Source organism: Syngnathus floridae, chromosome 3, assembly GCF_059516105.1.
Source record: "Syngnathus floridae isolate MCC-2025c chromosome 3, RoL_Sflo_1.0, whole genome shotgun sequence".
NCBI lineage: Eukaryota > Metazoa > Chordata > Actinopteri > Syngnathiformes > Syngnathidae > Syngnathus > Syngnathus floridae.
Window position 1 is genome coordinate 1,261,301 of NC_142415.1, and position 19,231 is coordinate 1,280,531.

Sequence of the window (19,231 nt, forward strand, 5' to 3'; positions counted from 1 at the left end):
TCCAGCTCTCACTGGAGCGTCTCGCTCATGTGAAGCGGTCCGGATGAGGGTCAGCACCTCCAACTCTGAGACCGTGGTCGTCAGTCGGAAAAGGGTGGAATGCCCTCTCTGGTGAGATTCTGCCCCAAGTGGAGGAGTTCAAGTATCTTGGGGTCTTGTTCACGAGCGAGGGCAGGATGGAGTGTGAGATCGACAGATGCAGCATCTGCTGTGATGCAGACTCTGATTTACTGGTTGATCTACGCTCCTACCTTCACCTATGGTCGTGACCGAAAGAACAAGATCCCGCATACAAGCGGCCGGAATGAGTTTCCTCCGCAGAGTGTCCAGGCTCTCCCTTAGAGAAACGGTGAGAAGTTCGGTCATCAGGGAGGGACCCGGTGTAGAGCCCCCGCTCATCCACGTTGAGAGGAGCCAGTTGAGGTGGCTCAGGCATCTTATCAGGATGCCTCCTGGACGCCTCCCGGGGAGTTGTTCGGGGCATGTTCCACCGGCAGGAGACCCCGGGGATGGCCCAGGACGCGCTGGAGAGACTATGTCTCTCACCTGGCCTGGGAACGTCTTTGGATCCCCGAGGATGAGCTGGGCGAAGTGGCTGGGGAGAGGGAAGTCTGAGTGTTAGGGTTGATAGATTATCTTGATTGTATGATTATGTTGGGATGTAGACTATATTGATTAAACAGTTGCTGAGGGGAACAAACGTCTTCTGTTTGTTCCCACAACATCGTAAACAAAGTGCTAAGACCTCTCCACTGGTTGACTAGCTGCAGAGGAAGCAATCAAAGTTGTTCTGTTTCCCCCAACGTCGTAAAACACCCCTGCTCTGATTTGTCCAGAGGCCGGGGGTTCACTAAACCTGTCCACTCTCACCCCCACCCTGTTTTCTCTCAATAAATATGCCCTTGCAAGAGGTCTAAGTCAGACTGCTGTCAAGCACCTCTGTACCACTCAGGGTGCTGATGGCTTTCTCCACTTGCAGGCGTAAAATGGCCAAACTGTCTCATGTGTGGTTCTTACAAGTAAGTTAGAGTAAACAACACTAACATTTTGGTGCCGTGACCCGGATTCCAACATGCCCGCTACTGATGGACAGAGGAGGACGTGCTGCACACTGTCGACAGGCCAACGTCCATTAGGAGGACCTGGTAAAGAAAGACCTGGGAAGAAAATTCTTCGCTGGGCCAGCATCTTATGTCTGCCTTCGTCTGACAACAGTGGATTGACGGGATCCAGAAGTGCAACGAACCAAGAGGCAAGTAAGTAAAAAGCCTAAAAGTTGTGCGATTGTGCTGATGTGAAACGCGTAAAACGTTAAAGTGCACGGAAAAACGTACTAGTAAACAGGCAGGACAGAGGTTCTTAAGTCCCATGGAAGGAGGGGGTGTTGTAGAGTCCTCCTCTGGATGAAGTAGCTCTTCTAAAGAGTACTACTTCGCGTTGGCAGGGCTGGGTAACAGGACTGTTGTTGTTAGTTCCCAGGGAAGGAAGGGGTGTTGTAGAGTCCTCCTCTAGATGAAGCAGCTCTTTTTTAAGAGGACTTCACGCTGGCAGGAAAAATAATAAAAAACTAGGACACAGGTAACAGGACTGGTGTCCTGAAGTCCCGGGGAGGGGGTGATGTAGAGTCCCCCTCTGGATGAGGTATCTCTTCTAAAGAGTACTTCGCGTTGGCAGGGAAAAAAACTTGTGTGGGTGAGAGTGTGACTGGTAGAATAAATTGACTAAAAAGCAGTACTAGCAATAACCCACGGCAATAACACAGGCTAGTGATTTGTTGAAAGGTCAATTTAAACCTGCATTTGGGATCCTCAAACAGAGAAAACAGAAAAAAAATTGTAAAAACCTAAAATACTAAATTAAGAAGGGATTTGAAACTGTAAATCTCCAAATAAAGGAGCTCTTGAAGGAGATGAGAAGTACATGGCAAGTAGATTTCTTAATTGTATGTGATACATGCCAAAGTAGAAGAAAAAGTATGGAGTAGAAGGAAAGTTGAAATGTGCTAGAAAGTGTTGGAAAGTGTCACAGGAGCGAAGAGAACAAATTCAAGAGACAAGGATTTCGAAAGATGAAAAGTGATGAAGCCGCAAGTGTTTGTTAGACTGAACGACAATGAGGCCACAGTGCCCAGGTGCACTGTTCCAGCCGCAGCTCAAGGCTGCAGAGCAGCAAGAGGAGCTTTACGCTCCTATGCAAAATATGTATCCAGATTTAAAAGACCTAAAGCCTTCCCCCATATAATAGCAAAACATTTCATTGTCAGATTATTAGAACTCCTGTCCATACAAGAGATATGACCAGGGATCAAATTATGTGTGCACACTGAAGTTAAAATTTGCAAATCAAGTGGTAAAGAAATACAAATTGCTTCTAGAGGATAAATAGAGAATTGGAATGTGCGGTGCTCGCGTATGTGGGTGAGGACCAGCTTCGTGATCGATTGCAGGAAATGGACAGCCTGTGACGAATCATTGATGTTTAGTCATTTTAGTCATTTTACCCCATGTGTTAAAATGAAATTGGCTAAACTTGTGTGCAAAGAAATTTGCTAGACTGGTATTTTCGATATGCACCGCAAAACAGAAACAATTTTGAAAAATAAAAAAGAGAGGAAAAGAAAGAAATCTGTTTGTGGGCAGAAACTGGTCCACACTAGTGCACATTAGTGTCTCGCCCTGATGAGAAATTCAAAAGAAAGAGAGAACATGCAAAATTGTGAATTTAAGACATTGCAATGCTAAATTTAAGAGGAAAATCGATTGGTTGTGTTATAAGACTATACAGACTTTTGCATGTGAGTTAAACTACCTACTAGCTCAGTGGCCTAGTCGTAGAGTGTCCTCCCTGAGACTGGAAGGTTGTGGGTTCAAACCCCGGCCGGGTCATACCAAAGACTGTAAAAATGTGACCCATTGCCTCCCTGCTTGGCACTCAGCATTAAGGGTTGGAATTGGGGGGTTAGATCACCAAATGATTCCTGAGCACGGCACCACTGCTGCTCACTGCTCCCCTCTCCCCCAGGGGATGGATCAAAATCACATCAGGATGGGTTAAATGCAGAGGACAAATTTCACCACACCCAGATATGTGTGATGATGATCATTGGGACTTTTGGGGGGACTTTAAACCCAAGAGATTGAGTTAGTTAAACTTAAAAACGAAGAAAAAATTCTGATTAATTTGCTCGCAGTCTTTCGTGTTGAGTTTTTTATTTTGATTGGTGGATTGTTCTATCAGGAACCTTAGGAAAAATTAGGATAAAGAACGTGAGTTGAAAATGTTGTGTGAAGAGCTTGAAGAGAATGAGACCAATATGTTATGGAAAGGCTCCTATTTGGAGACTGTGTGCGAGATGAAAATGAGCAAGGACGAATGATTGACTGGATGAAAGGAAAACACAGGTTGAATGGTTGAAGTTGTTGGAGACTACTATAGGAAAATTAGTAGAACAACTGTGAAGAAAGAGTGAATTTGAGCAAGTTAAATGCTAAGAGAAAAAAAGGGTTGCTTTTAGATTGATAATTACCTAGAGGAAAAAATAGGAAGAGAAAAAAAAACTGGAGAACCAGTAACACATGTAAAAGATGTGTGAACTGGGAAAACAAAGAAGTGTTTTGGAAAGAACGTCAAATTAAATGATGATAGTATCAAATTTAGTAAAGGACACATCCTTCCAAAAAGGTGTGAGGCATGGGTGTCGCCAAGCCTCAAATGGAGGGAGAGTGTAGGACAGATAGTGGAAGATAGTAATTAATACAACACTTTACGACATATGGATTTTCTAATACATTTGGCATCACACCATTAAGTTAAAATGTTCTCAAACTTTTGCTGTAAACAATCGGAAGATGATTGAAAAGTGACTAAAGAAGATATGAGGAAGTGATGTAGCTGTTGGAAAGGCACGCATTTAAGTGCTTTCCTGACTAATCAACATTTGTTTGACTGATAAGAAGGAGGAGGAATGAGCAGAGCTTCCTGACAAACTGTGGGCTAAGGAACCATATGATACAAGACTTAACGTCCATTCCACCAGTCCAAATCCAACCAAAATCAGAGATTCTCCTTTAAAACAGGACGCAATAAATGGTAGAGCCCCTGTCATAAATGGTCTTTGGCAGGGTTGAGAATTTTCCGCGGATCCGCGGATTTCCGTGTTTTTTTCCGTCGAAAATATCATTTTCGTGAATCGTGTAAATCCGTTGAAAATGTTTTTTTTAATATATATGGAGGGGAGCGGTCGGCCAGCTGGCCGGACAACATTAGCTTGGCACTTCTCAAGGCAAAATTAGTTAAGCTGTGAGTACGGAAATCTGCTTGCCTCTGTAAACCTAACTCATTGGCAGCAGTGATGCGACAACATCCGCCTTATTTTCTGCAGCATTTTGGCACTACTTTCGTTACATTTCCACTTGTTAACTTAACTTAAGCGGAGAACTAGTGTTTTTACACCGGCACAATGTGAATTTGCAATTGGGTTTTCATCACTTGTAGACGAGCTATTTAGTTAGATAGATCTAGGGCCTACTCAGCAAAAGTTTTCGCCAGCATGAGGATCGTGCCAGGGAAACAGACAAGCTGATATATATATATATCATTGGCCCCCCATACTCCCGGTTGCCCCCACAGACCCCTGGCTATTTTTCAGTGTTTTTTTACATCTGCCATTCTCATCCCTGTCTTTGGTCAGGAGTAATCATTAGTACTCAGACTCTTCTTGCAAACATTCTTATTTGCCCAGTTCAAAAGGGCAATAAAATTGATTGGTGAATGATACAAGATTAGTAAAAAGCAGATGAAGAACAGTCCTTGGCCGATAGCATGATCAGAGCACTCAAACTGAAAGATGTCAAATGCAAATTTACTGCCGTTTGATCTTTCTTCCCCACAGGTCAACAACTCCATCAAGCCAGGAGACTGGGTCGACATCAAGGTCGTAAAAAGGAAAAACTGGGCCAGCCACGGTGCGAGGGACCATTCCAAGTCTTGTTGATACCCCCGCTGCACTGAACGTTGCTGGAAGGCCCAGCTGGATTCACCTCAGGCACTGCAAGTTACAGAGAGTGCTGGACCCTTATTTTTGGAGTGGTGGGGAAGTTCTGACTACAAAGGGAATCCATCATTTAGGGTGGTGCATCTCAATGTCAGTGAAGAATTCAGCGATCCCCACTCTGACAGGCGATGGGATATACCATTGTCTCTGCCAACCTAGTAGCAAGGGGGACTCCACATGCCAGGTGGATCCTCTGCTGCGTTGTGGTTGGAGCGTGCTATGGTCTATTGACTCATCCGAATAGACCCATTGACAAAGTCAACCGAATCAGAAAATGGTCACATGAGGAAAACCATGAGGACTGGTAATGGGACCCCAGAAAACCCATTTGAAACCAACACTTGGTACCGGTGTGGAGTTCACTGTGAGATCCTACACAGGAGGGGTGCCATGTGTGTTCCAAACTCCCCCCTTCCTCCACGCAAGTTCACCTGGAGGGCAAAGTGATGAACATTACTGAAGCGGAATGTATGGCCTCTATGGGAGGAGTTGGATGCCAACACCATGCTATCACACTCAGTGATGCTACTCCTACCGCCCTGGACTCACAGAAGGAAACTTGTGATCATCTTTTCTGGATTAATCTCAATGTCTGTTAAAGGACGAACGATACCACAAGTGGCCTATACATAAAGGCCACCTGGATTGAACTACATGTGTTACATCCAAGGAAATGGAACCCACAAATGCATTGAGGACGACTACCCTCCAGGAGGAAACTGGATGGGAGCTTTGGACGTCACCGCTGAGTGCCAGGATAGGAGGGCTGTTTCAAGTGGTGAGGCCTCTCCGACCAACATGGCTGGTGGCTTTGTGGTCACAAGGTTTGTCCGATGTTGCCCGCCAACTGGAGAGGAGTGTGTGCACCAGTGTGAGTAACAGACCACACCTGAAGATACAGCATCATCGGATGACAACGGCACACAACTCTCCTGGACGTCGACGCAGGGCTATCACGACCTTTGAACCACATGATCCCGGCTGGGGTACGAATGTCCCAGACAGCCATAAAGTATGGTTCGTCAGAGACGAAATCGTTCATGCCCTATTTCCTTGGATCAGAGTTGGAAGACAGTCATTCTTCATAGAGACACTAAACTATTATTTTCAATCTTTTGTGTATCGCTTGCTGATGGACAAAGCAGAGATTCTGGCTATTGGACGAATGGTCTTGCAGGACAGGGTAGTTCTGGACTTGATGACTGCAGAGCAAGGTGGCGTGTGCCACATTATTGGAACTTCCTGTTGCACGTACATACCAGGAAATAATGACACTCACATCAACGACGCCATGAACTCACTGAGGAACTTACAGCAGGCCATGTCGGAGGACAAGGTCCCACATCAATGAAATTTCTTTTTATGACTACTCTCTGGCGCCTGGTGGCTAATGCTGTTGAAATGTGTGACCCCTGTGTTTGGTGCACTGGAATTGTTGTGCTTATTTACGACCTGTGTTATCCCATGTTTGAAGTCTTCTACCGAAGCACAAGTACAAATACAACATCTCAGGCGTGTCGAATGTGATGACTTTAATGCGCTGCGGAAAGAAGATTGCGATAATGCTGTTTAGCTGACCATGTTTTACAGAAACTTGATGATTTGACCATCAAAAATCAAATCAAATGGATACAATGATGTACTGTTTCAGTTTTTTATTTTTTGTTTTTTTATCTTCATTATATTTTCTTGCTTATGTTTGTTGATGAGGGTGACATACTCATATGATTAACAGGAGGGAAATGTTAGGGTTGATAGATTATCTTGTGTGATTATGTTGTAATGTAGACTATATTGATTAACCAGTTGCTGAGAGGAACAAACTTGTTCTGTTCGTTCCCACAACATCGTAAACAAAGTGCTAAGACCCCTGTACTGGTTGACTAGCTGCAGAGGAAGCAATCAAAGTTGTTCTGTTACCCCCAACGTCATAAAACACCCCCTGCTCTGATTTGACCAGAGGCCGGGGGTTCACCAAACCTGTCCACTCTCACCCCCACCCTGTTTTCTCTCAATAATTATGCCTTTGCAAGAGGTCTTAGTCAGACTTCTGTCAAGCACCTCTGTACCACTCAGGGTGCTGATGGCTTTCTCCGCTTGCAGGTGTAAAATGGCCAAACGGTCTCACATGTGGTTCTTGCAAATAAGTTAGAGTAAACAACACTCTAACACTGAGCGTCCCACCTAAAGCTGCTGCCCCGCGACCTGAAGCGATAGAAGATGGATGGATGGATGGATGGATGGATGGATGGATGGATGGATGGATGGATGGATTTCATCACAAAAGTTTGCCGACTAAACGAATGTCAAGGTGTGTGACTTTTTCTTAAATGAACACTTTTTTCATTGCTTTAATTTCTGCTTTTTTTGCTGCCACGTATGCCCTAGCAATGTGCTCACATACTCCTCATTGCTTTTTGGTGCAGTTGATGAGTTTTCTGACTGTGAGTGGTCTTTGAACGCACCCCGACAGGGCACTTTAGCTGAAGAGAGGCTGCTCATTTCACAGAAATCAGTCACAGCAAATCCTTGTGAAATGTTGAAGTAGTCATATAGCCAATTTTCCTGGTCAAAAAATACATAATCTGGGCTAGTAAGTGAAAAATGAACCATCCGTTTAAATGAGTCAACCATGAGAGCCGTGCCTTTAAAAACAGTTGTACATTGCTATCACTACCAGCTACATCAATGAGAGTTGAACTTATTTATATTGATGAGGGTCACACATCAACACAATTGTTTTTCCATTTTCAGTTTTATAAAAAAAAGTGCTTGTGTTCAATGATCCATAGTTGCATGAAGAAGCAAAAGAAAGCAAGTGGTTCAGCAGTTTACTCGAAGTGCGTTCTATGACTACTCATACATGAGCACCAATCTGGTACTCTTTTGTGAATGATTCTCAAGAGTACCAGTGTGTGTGTGTGCATGCATGTGTGTGTGCGTAGAATGCTGATGAGATACAAAATAACCAGGAGCCAAGTGAATAAGAGTCAAGAGTCAAGAGTTTTTTATTCGCCATGTTTGAGTGTGCCAAACAAGGAATTTGACTTCGGTAAATCACAGCCTCTGTTCAACATTTAGGTGACTAACAACAACACTCAGGACATGTGAAGAACGAAAGATATTCTCAAACATCCCCTGATCTTAAACTCCCAAGAGGGCAAGGAAAAACTCAAAACTCCAGCTAGGGGAAATGAGAAACCTTGAGAAAAGACCACAGATGGGAGGGTCCCTCTTCTAGGAGACCAGGCTCCAATGGATGCAGAGAGGACACATAGTACAAACAGTGTAGACAAAAAAGGTGTGGAAAGCGGGATGTTATTGCACAGTAATGACTCTGAGACTCTAAGAGTGGTGTGAGTTCATCAGAGCGACAGCCTGGGGGAAGAAGCTGTCTCTGTGTCTGCTGGTTTTAGTGTACAGAGCTCTATAACGGCGTCCGGAGGGGAGTAGTTCAAACAGGCTGCAACCTGGGTGCAAAGGGTCTGTTGAGATGTTACTTGCACGTTTCCTGGTCCTGGACAGGTACAAGTCTTGGATAGATGGGAGGTTGATTCCAATTATCTTTTCTGCAGTCCTTATTGTCCGTTGCAGTCTGTGCTTGTCTTGTTTGGAGGCCGATCCAAACCAGACAGTGATGGAGGTGCAGAGGACAGACTGGATGATGGCAGTGTAGAAGGTCTTCAGCAGCTCCCGTGGCAGGTTGAACTTCTTGAGCTGTCTCAGGAAGTACAGCCTCTGCTGGGCCTTCTTCCGGACAGAGTCTATGTGGCCGGTCCATTTCAGGTCCTGAGAGATTGTGGTTCCCAGGAACTTGAAGGTGTCTGATGAGAGAATAGTATTACTGCGGATAGTGAGGGGTGAAAGTGGTGAAGGGCCTCGCCTGAAGTCCACTGTCATCTCCACGGTATTGAGCGGGTTCAGGTCCAGGTGGTTTTGGCTGCACCAGTGGACCAGCCGCTCCACCTCCTGTCTGTACGCAGTCTCATCACCGTTCTGGATCAGTCCGATGAGAGTGGTGTCGTCTACATACTTCAGGAGCTATCCTTTTGGGTCCATATACTTGTAAATCTGACTCTTAAGGAGTCTGCCTCACCAACCACGAACCTCACTGCACGTCACTGTGAGAACCACACTAAAATTGTTATGTGCACCCCTGGACATACAGTATACAAATATCAGCTGTCTGTCGGAGGTCGGGCCCATCAGCCAACAAGAACTCGGAAGGGGGCCCTGTGTGGGAGTTGCTTATATCAAGCTCAGCAAAGCAGTTTTTTTTTTATATTTTTTTTTTTATTAACATGGACCGATATCAACAATCACCTGCTGTTTCCTTCAGCTCAGGACCCCCTTGAGTTCTGAGCCTATCATGTCACCTTGAACCTAAGCGGAAATCCAATTTACACTCATGCTACTGTATATATAATGTAGTATGTGTAGTATAGTAATTAATGTAATTATTTAGTAGTATAGTAATTTAATGTAATTAGTAACCACCATTTGGTCTGAACTTGGTATTACAGGTCCTACGGCAGTCGTTCTTAACCTTATTGGCGGTACCGAACCCCACCAGTTTCATATGTCATCAATGTTTATTACTGGTGCACAAAATGAGCCATGCATGAACATCACCTTGTTCAAAGAACGTAACCAACACAATGCATGAAGTCAAAACAAATTACATACCTGCAAATCATTGTGACTTCTGTTGTTGCTTTTGTGAGACCGGTTCAGATATGCGTCATCACAAATTTACACAATAAATCAGGTGTGTTCGGACCTCCGCAGTGGAGGCTCTGCTGAACCCCTGAGACCGACTTACCGAACCCCTAGGGTTAGATTCAACCCAGGTTAAGAACCACTGCCCTACTGAAACAATATAGATGAAAAAATAGATATTTTACTTTTGGGGGGGGGCTCAGTATCAAATATTTTAACAGTTAGCCTGTTATGTTTATCATCCAGATGTCAGTCCAAACATCGATCATTAGAAGGCGTCTGGGAATCCGAGCAGCCTTCCAAGTCCTTAGCTGTCATGATGAAGAGAATGCTGCTAGGTAAATGAGCACTCTCAGACACACACAGCAATATACTCTAAATGGTTCATCCCTTAGTAACAAATTTTGTTTTTAAATCATTAAGATGATACGAAACTTTTTGCATATATCATTTACATATGTGATACATTATAACTTGAAACAACTCATCGAAAAGTAGGGGGCTCTCAAAAGTTTACGTTGGATTTTTACTAAATGTATTATAGTATATATTACTAAATGTAACTACAGGCATATAATCCTCTTTTCTTTAAGTTACTCTCAGCCTGGAAATATATATTATAAGGTTTTGCCTCACATCCCCTCAAGCAGCATCGCCCATTCATAAATGAAGGTAATGTAGTACCTTATGAGGTTGAATTTGCAGTGCCACAAAGTCTTTTTTTTTTCCTCGCAGCTAGCACAATTTGGAAAAGGGCCATTACGGCGTAACCAATATACAATGTGATATTGTCCGGTGGGAATTAGGCCCGTTTCAATAAATTAATAGTTATATTTCAGTGTAGGTTGTCAGTAAAATTTATGAAAACAAATATATCATACACTTAGCAAGCCCTTAATTGCAAAACGGTATTGATATTGATTTGATTTTAGGGAACGTGTGCCAATTGATGTTGTGCTCCAAGTGATGTCCAGGATCCAGATGCAGAGCTACCACAGAGAGGCAATCACTACTGTCAGTTCATTGTGGCTACATTTAGTACACTACTTTACTACTTGAACCATGTTCTTTGAATTCAACATAAGTGTTCTGTCTGTGATGTACAGTGGTATGAAAAAGCATTTGTCTACTCAAATTTTTAGTTTGTTGTTGCATAATTTCGCCATTTGAATGATTGAACAGTTGCAAAAACAAGAAATAAGGGCAAATACCTTTTCAACATTCCGTAGATCTGCTGCTTCTATACAGAAATTGGGGTTACAATGTTTATTTAAAAAGAAACTGAACATTACTATAATTAACCAAAACCCCAAATCAGTGTACAGTAAGTTGAAATTTCCCCTTAGGGACACCACTGACTATAATAAATTCAAAAGAAACATAACTGGTCAATCTTCCTGACACTTTTGCCTGATGATTATTTCAGAAGTCTCGTCAATATGAAACTGAAGGATTCATGAATAGAGAGCAGTTCAAACACATATTTGATGAACTGGATAAAGATCGTATAGAAGAGGTACAACATATCAAACCGAATATTAAAAGGCACATGGATCATGGTTGTTTGTTTATTGTTGAAGATTGTAAATAGACCTGTTTTCTTCACAGCACCCATCCGTACCACAGTACAACTCTATGGGACTGCAGAAGCTCCAGGTGATCTTCAGCCACTACTATTTTGCTGTATTTAGCAATGCAGTGGCGATGGCCCATGTGGTGTGCATATGTGTAAGAAAAACACTCACCTTTGTCTTTTTGAACATGCACAGTTAGAAAGCTTTTGTCATGTGCAGTACCAATGTGCAGACCACAAGCTGTTTCCTTAACAAGGAGTTTGGAACCATCCAAAAAGCCTGATTGCGCTATTATGTAAAGGTCATAAGAGGATAATAGCTGCACTGTTGAAACTACATTATTTTCCAAACCATAGGACGTACTTAAAAGCTTATAATTTAGTCAAAAAAATCACAGTGCGCCTTATAATGCAGAGCACCTTATACATGGATCAATTGATCAATTTGTTGATCCATACTGGTTGTAAACAGTGCTCTGCCCAAACGTTTCAGGACGTTTCAGTATGACTAGTAAATTACAAGGTTGCATTGCTTTCAGCATTACAGCAACCGTGGTCAGGGGCGTCACCGAAGTAAGCTACTACTGGTCGATAGCATGACTTTTTTTTTTCTATAGGCTAGAATTCATTGTTGACATACAGGTAAGAATGTCAGGAGGCAATCACAGTGAACCGCACATACGCAATAGACGGTAACCACACCTCCTCACCGCAGCAAGTTTGGAGGGGCATTCACAAAACCGGTGCCAAAGCTAACAAGCTAATCAACGCATTAGGCATAAACCCACACACTCGTTTTTTTTTTTTAAAACTAAATAAAGTTTATGGTCATAAAAAATGAGTAGGGTTGCTGGACCAAGTAAGAAGCCAAACCGTATCACTTTCATACGGAATGAGGGTTGGACTTTCCCTTTAGCACAGCTCCATCTAGTGGATGCATAACACAACCCTAGTCAATCCCAGTTTGATGCAGTAGCTTCTATTGTATGTGCCTTTTAGTCTGGTGCGCTTCAATGAAGGTGCGCCTTATAGTGCAGAAAATAATGTACTGTATTATTTAGCAATACAGCTGAGCCTCGATCTATGCGACTTTCTGTCTAACGCGGTTTGGTCATGAACCCCTTTTTTGTCGTACATGCATTTTACTACTAACCTTAAAACATTTGGAAAACAACATGCAACAGGACTGTTTGATGACTGCTTATGCTAGTTGGACAGGTAGGACGTCCCGACATGATCGCTACCCGGAAAATATTGGAAACTCAGGACATCCTAGATCAAGATGGCGGTGCGTGCACATGCAGCGGCGACTCTCTGTCCCGTCAGTACGGTGATTTGTTCGTTTAATGAGTGTTCGTCCGACAGTCTTATGTGTTCGTCTCGCCGTGCTATGTCGTGCTACAAGTACAGCAGGCAGGTTCTGCTCGACATCGGCAGAAGTGGGTTTTGTGGCGTTCTGGACTTTGAAGCGGCGACATTAAAGGCGCTTGGACTGCTACGTCCTGAAACGTCGCCGACCTCGCCCGCTATTCCTCCCCCGGTTGGGAGCCGTCGGAAACGATGTGCGAGGAGGCAGAAGAGGGGCAAGCGCGTAGGCGTCCGAGCCAGGCTGGCGGCCAACCCAGCTCGCCCGGCGGTGCCTTCCATTCTTCTGGCGAATGTTCGATCGCTGGACAACAAAATTGATTACGTTCGCCTGCTGAGGTCTACAAACCGGACGGTGCGGAACTGCTGTGTGCTCGTGTTCACCGAGACCTGGTTGACTGACAACATTCCGGACTCTGCCGTGCATCTGGAGCGGCTAGCGTGCTATCGGGCGGACCGTGCCATTGTACGAGGGGGAAAGTCGCGAGGAGGTGGATTATGCGTCTACATCCGAGAAGAATGGTACCGGGACTCTGTGGTGGGAGGTAAGCACTGCTCGCCACTTGCGGAGTTTGTGATCATCAAGTGCCGTCCTTTTTACCTGCCGAGGGAATTTACCGCGATTCTGCTAGTCGCGGTATACATCCCGCCTTCTAACATCGAAGGCGACAGGATCGCGGCGCTTGGTGAACTGTACAAGGCTGTCAGTGAACAACAGACAGCACACCCTGACGGTTTCACCATCTTCGCTGGAGACTTTAATCATGCCAACCTGAAGTCTGTTTTCCCAAGGCTTAACTAGCATGTTACTTTTCCGACACGTGGAGACAGCTTCCTGGACCTAGTCTACTCTGCACATAAGGGAGCTTTCAAAGCCACCCCCCTACCCCATCTTGGGCTTTCTGACCATCTCATCGTTTTGCTTTTGCCCGCATATAGACAATTGGTGAAGGCATCCAGGCCGGTTCGGAAGCGGGTTCGGGTGTGGCCTGAGGGTGCCTCCGATGCACTTCGTGACTGCTTCGACACCACTGACTGGGACTTGTTTAAGCAGGCGGCCACCTACAACGATCAGACGGACATAGAGGAGTATACTGATTCTGTTTCCTCTTACATCGCGAAGTGCATCGATGATGTGACTCGCTCAAAATCCGTCGTCACTCGAGCGAACTGGAAGCCGTGGCTGACAGGGGCTGTCCTCAGACTGCTGAGGGCCAGGGACAAGGCTTTCAGAGCAGGGGATGAGGCTGGCTTGAGGACAGCGAGGGCCGACCTGTCCCGAGGCATCAAAGAAGCGAAGAAGGCGTTCTCGTGCAAGGTCTCCACCCACTTCAAGGACAGCAAGGACGCACGTAGCCTTTGGCGGGGCATTCAGACCATCACGGACTACAAGCCCGCGCCGAGGAGCTGTGAGGGCGACGTCCGTCTGCTGAACGATCTGAACCGCTTCTTTGCTCGCTTCGACGCCCAGAACAGCACTTGCCCGCTGAAGGACCACTCCCCCACCCACACTAGTAGCCCCTGCGCCTCTCTGCCGACGGAGTGAGGAGGGCGCTTGCCGCTATTGACACCTGTAAGGCGGCGGGCCCTGACAACATCCCGGGTCGAGCGCTGAAGGACTGCGCTGGAGAGCTGTCGGGTGTCTTCACGGACATCTTTAACGTTTCCCTACAGCAGGCCATCGTCCCCTCATGTTTCAAGGCTGCCACCATCGTTCCTGTGCCGAAGAAACCTGCACCGTCCTGCTTTAATGACTACCGCCCCGTGGCACTGACACCCATCATCATGAAGTGCTTTGAGCGGCTTGTCATGGAGCACATCAAATCTGTTCTCCCCCCCACCATTGACCCTTTCCAGTTTGCGTACCATGCCAAACGGTCCTCTGAGGATGCCATCTGCTCTGCCCTCCACTCGGCCCTCACCCACCTGGAGAGAAAGGACTCATATGTGAGATTGCTGTTTGTGGACTTCAGCTCTGCCTTCAACACCATTGTGCCGCAGCGACTTATCTGCAAACTCAATGAGCTGGGCCTCAGTACCTCCCTCTGAAACTGGCTACTGGACTTCCTCTGTCAGAGGCCTCAGGTGGTGCGTGTTGGCGACAAAATCTCCGCCAGCATCACGCTGAGCACGGGGGCCCCCCAGGGCTGTGTGCTCAGTCCATTGCTCTTCACCCTGCTGACGCATGACTGCACTGCGACCTACAGCGACAACCGCATAGTGAAGTTTGCTGACGACACGACTCTGGTGGGTCTCATCACGAAGGGCGACGAGACTCGGTACAGGTCGGAAGTTGACCTTCTGACCACGTGGTGCAGGGACAACAACCTCCTGCTGAACGTAAGCAAGACCAAGGAAATCGTTGTTGACTTCTGGAAGGGTCACAAAACACCTGCCGCTGATCATCGACGGTGCTGTGGTGGAGAGGGTGAGCTGCACCAAGTTCCTAGGGGTGCACATCAGTGTACACCTCCCATCTCACCCGCAAGGCAACCGCGATTGAGAGTGATGTGAGTCACCCAGCTCACTCTTTGTTTGACCTTCTGCCCTCTGGGAAGAGGTACAGGAGCCTGCGCTCCCGCACCACCAGACTCGCCAACAGTTTCTTTCTCCAGGCTGTTAGGACCTTGAACTCGCTTCCCCCTTCTGCGTAGCGTGCGGCACTGTTGCGCTATTTTCTGGAATGTCTGCTGTACGCTCACTCGCTCCTTTTTGCTCCTCTTATTTATTTGTTATTCAGTATTTATTCTGCACGCTGTTGTTTACTTGATTGTCTATTGTGGGCCATGTCTTGTCACCGTGGGATAGCGGGGACCGAAATTTCGCTTTCTTTGTGTGTCTTTGGCATGTGGAGAAATTGACAATAAAGCTGACTTTGACTTTTGCAAGGAAGCAATGGACTACAGTTTTAAGGGCATTATGGACAATTTTAAACATGGAATTTAAGAACGACTTTTTGGATTACTTTAAACTCATTAACGTGTGCAGTGTGTTGTGTCAACACAGCATTACACGTCACAGTTTGTGGACGCTTTCTGTTTCAGAGATCAAAACATTTATTCAAATAATGTTTCTTATGTACATGTGTTGTAGTTCTTTTTTATTACACTGTAGTTATTCTGTTTTGTTATTGTTTGGTGATGTCAAGAACAGAGACAGGGCGACCAAATACAGCATGAGCCTTTATTGAACAGGGGAAAGGGGAAGTGGAATGCTGGACTGTCAGTCTGGCTGGTGTGGCTGAGTAGAAGAGTACAGCGCGTAGTCGGAGGCAGGCAGGTGGTCAAGGCAGGTGGCGAGCAAGGCGAGTCAGGTCAGAGCACGAGCAAAAACGGCAACAGGAATCATTCGGGCATGGCACAGTGAGCAGTGGCGTCACGGGCAGGGTAAGGAGACCAACTGACAACCACTGGCTTGATTCACTGAGTTTAAATAGAGCGGGCCCAATGAGGCATGGCAGGTGCTGGTGATTAGCTTGATTGGGGGGGTGGGTGGAAGTCCGGTGAGGCAGGCACGTGACAGGTGAGCGTGGTTTTGCTGTAATAATACAATGTCTATTAGTTTTGTGTTTTGGTGTTTCAGTCCAAATACATTTTCATAAAGACTTCCTATAATTTTTAATAATGACATTGTATTAATTTTCACCCAGAAAAATAATGTTATTCCTCAAGTGCAAACACGTGTATTTCCCTACTGCAATTTCCCGATCCACGCTCAGAATTTTTTCCCCCTCCAAGACTCTATATGATGCGCTTTCAGGGTTAGTGTGATTCTGAAATTCTGGACCCGAAAGTCTGCATAAAATCGAGGCTTAGCTGTACTATTTTTCATGTCCCTGCAAAAGGACCTGGGGCTCCAAATTTAGTGGACTCTTAAAACAAAGATGGCACAGCTTCTAAATAACAGATATACTGGTAAACAACAGATATACTGGTCAAACTGAGATTTGGTGGTTTTTCAAAATCCACACATTCCACCCTTGTTTCACTGTTAGCAACCCAAGGAGAATATTCATTCGTACAGTTGGAATATATATATATAAATTTGGTCCGAACGCGCAACTACACCGCGCTGGTCGCATTATTGTGACAGAGCCGTCGCTGAAAATGTAAGTGGACCTCAGTGCGCAGGGAGCTTAATTTGGTCCGATCGCGCAACCGCAGCGCGCCGGGCGCTCACTGTCGCATTGCTTTAACAGCGTCTTTGTGTTTTAGGATGGCTTTACTGCTTCCACTTGCTTCCTTTGGAGGCATGATTAGAGTTGATGCAATCCTCAGAGTAACGAGAATGTAATAACGAACGGAGTCAGTTGGCATGCGGGTCCTCTCAGCTCATCTTGCGAGGTTCGACAACTGAAATTTCGTCCGACATCTGAAGCAAAATAAATCTCGAATTTTTTGTTCGAATACCAATTTGTTCGAGAAACGGGACGTTCGAAAACCGAGGCTCCACTGTGTGTGTGTGTGTGTGCACGTTTGTGCGCGTTTCTTTGTGTGTGTGTGTGTGTGTGTGTGTGTGTATAGTAATCCCTCGTTTATCGCGTATAATTGGTTCCCAAAACCACCCGTGATAAGTTAAATCCGCAAAGTACAATCACCCTCTCATCTGTACATTTTTTTTGTGTGTCAATAAATGCATATGAAACGATTTAAGTGCATATTTTATTATTAGAACATTAAATAATTGTTTCAAACATTTAAATAATACATTAATGGTATAAATAACACAGAATATTTTGTATAAATATTGAAACCATAAATATTATGCGTGTGTGCGTGTAACATGTTAACAAGAAGTACTGGGCAGGCTAACGAGTTAGCGGAAAGATGCTAATTCGCGATCGTGCTAACACGCGAAAACGGACCTCTAAAGAAATGTAAACGAACATTTGGAGCAATACTACATTGTCCTAAAGGTTAGACACGTGATCGTTCATTCTCTTGTTAGGAGACCCACTTACATCGTCAACGACTCATGTACTACTGTAACCGACATATATGTACACGGACGTAAAACAGGAAGTGGTATCGCCTGAAAACGGCCTTCAAAATAAATCACCCAACTTCAAATCAAAGCATGGCTGAATAACATAAATAACATGGAGAATCTTAACACATACTGTACATATGTTTTTAGAACAACCTTTCTTATAATACATTTTTTACAACAAGGGACACGTGTACATACTGTAAACATGTTTTTAGAATTTGTTGGATTTGGTCCAACAGCTTTTACGCACGCCCGGTCCTATTCTATGGAGGTCTCTTCCACTTCCGTGGCTGGAAGTCCACGCCGCCAAATGCCTGGAAGTTTGTTTTGTTAAATAAAGAGCCGTTTACCAAACCCACATCTTTCCTTGAACTTGATCGATGGATTTAATGATTTAGAGTGCACAGATGGGTTTATAATTCTATTGCTTATATAATAGTTATTTTATATCTGATTTATATATCGTTATATGGGCCTGTGGAATATTTTGAGTGCAAGCGCCGTCAGCCGCGCGCACCCATTGTTGACAAAGGACGATCGATGGATTTAATGATTTGGAGTGACACAGATGGTTTGATAACATTATTGCTTATATACCGTAATTTTCGGACTATAAGTCGCGTTTTTTTCATAGTTTGGGTGGGGGGGCGACTTATACTCAGGAGCGACTTATATGTGATTTTTTTCACAAATTTTCAAAATTCAAAAATCCGTGATGTAGTGAAACCGCGATAAACGAACCGCGATGTAGCAAGGGATTACTGTCATTTGACCTGCAAGTGACGTCAGCAGCGTGGCGGTTGTTTACATTAGGACAAAGGATTCTATCACGGGAAGACGAAGGGCCCCACGTTTGAAGGATTTAATGATTTGGAGTGACACAAGGTTTGAAAAACGTATTCATGTCTAATGAGTGTTCGTGTGGCAGTCTTGTGTGTTCGTCTCGTCCGTGCTACAAGTACAGCAGGCAGGTTCTGCTTGACATCGGCAGAAGTGGGTTTTGCGGCGTTCTGGACTTTGAAGCGTCGACATTAAAGGCGCTCGGACTGCTACGTCCTGATCCGTCGCCGACCTCACCCGCTATTCCTCCCCCGGTTGGGAGCCGTCGGAAACGGTGTGCGAGGAAGCAGAAGAGGGGCAAGCGCGGAGGCGTCCGGGCCAGGCTGGCGGCCAACCCAGCGCGACCGGCGGTGCCCTCCATTCTTCTGGCGAATGTTCGATCGCTGGACAACAAAATTGATTACGTTCGCCTGCTGAGGTCTACGAACCGGACGGTGCGGAACTGCTGTGTGCTCGTGTTCACCGAGACCTGGTTGACTGACAACATTCCGGACTCTGCCGTGCATCTGGAGCGGCTAGCGTGCTATCGGGCGGACCGTGTCATTGTACGAGGGGGAAAGTCGCGAGGAGGTGGATTATGCGTCTACATCCGAGAAGAATGGTACCGGGACTCTGTGGTGGTATGTAAGCACTGCTCGCCACTTGCGGAGTTTGTGATCATCAAGTGCCGTCCTTTTTACCTGCCGAGGGAA

The 19,231-nt window shown here is 45.3% G+C and overlaps 1 protein-coding gene across 14 annotated transcripts in view; it reads left to right on the top strand.

Moving 5' to 3' along the window:
• tpcn2 (two pore segment channel 2) overlaps nucleotides 1-19,231 on the top strand; it is a 145,515-nt gene that overhangs the window by 76,803 nt on the left and 49,481 nt on the right. For 12 of the 14 annotated variants that reach the window (XR_015857511.1, XR_015857506.1, XR_015857503.1 and 9 more), the window contains 4 exons: nucleotides 10,019-10,110; nucleotides 10,705-10,786; nucleotides 11,199-11,288; nucleotides 11,381-11,500. Coding sequence is in view for 1 of the 14 variants with exons in the window: in XM_088371121.1 (XP_088227247.1) it covers nucleotides 10,019-10,110; nucleotides 10,705-10,786; nucleotides 11,199-11,288; nucleotides 11,381-11,500 (384 nt within the window). In the remaining 13 variants the exon portion in view is untranslated. The remainder of the gene's footprint in view (nucleotides 1-10,018; nucleotides 10,111-10,704; nucleotides 10,787-11,198; nucleotides 11,289-11,380; nucleotides 11,501-19,231) is intronic. The other 2 variants (XR_015857502.1, XR_015857504.1) reach the window with 2 other exon arrangements.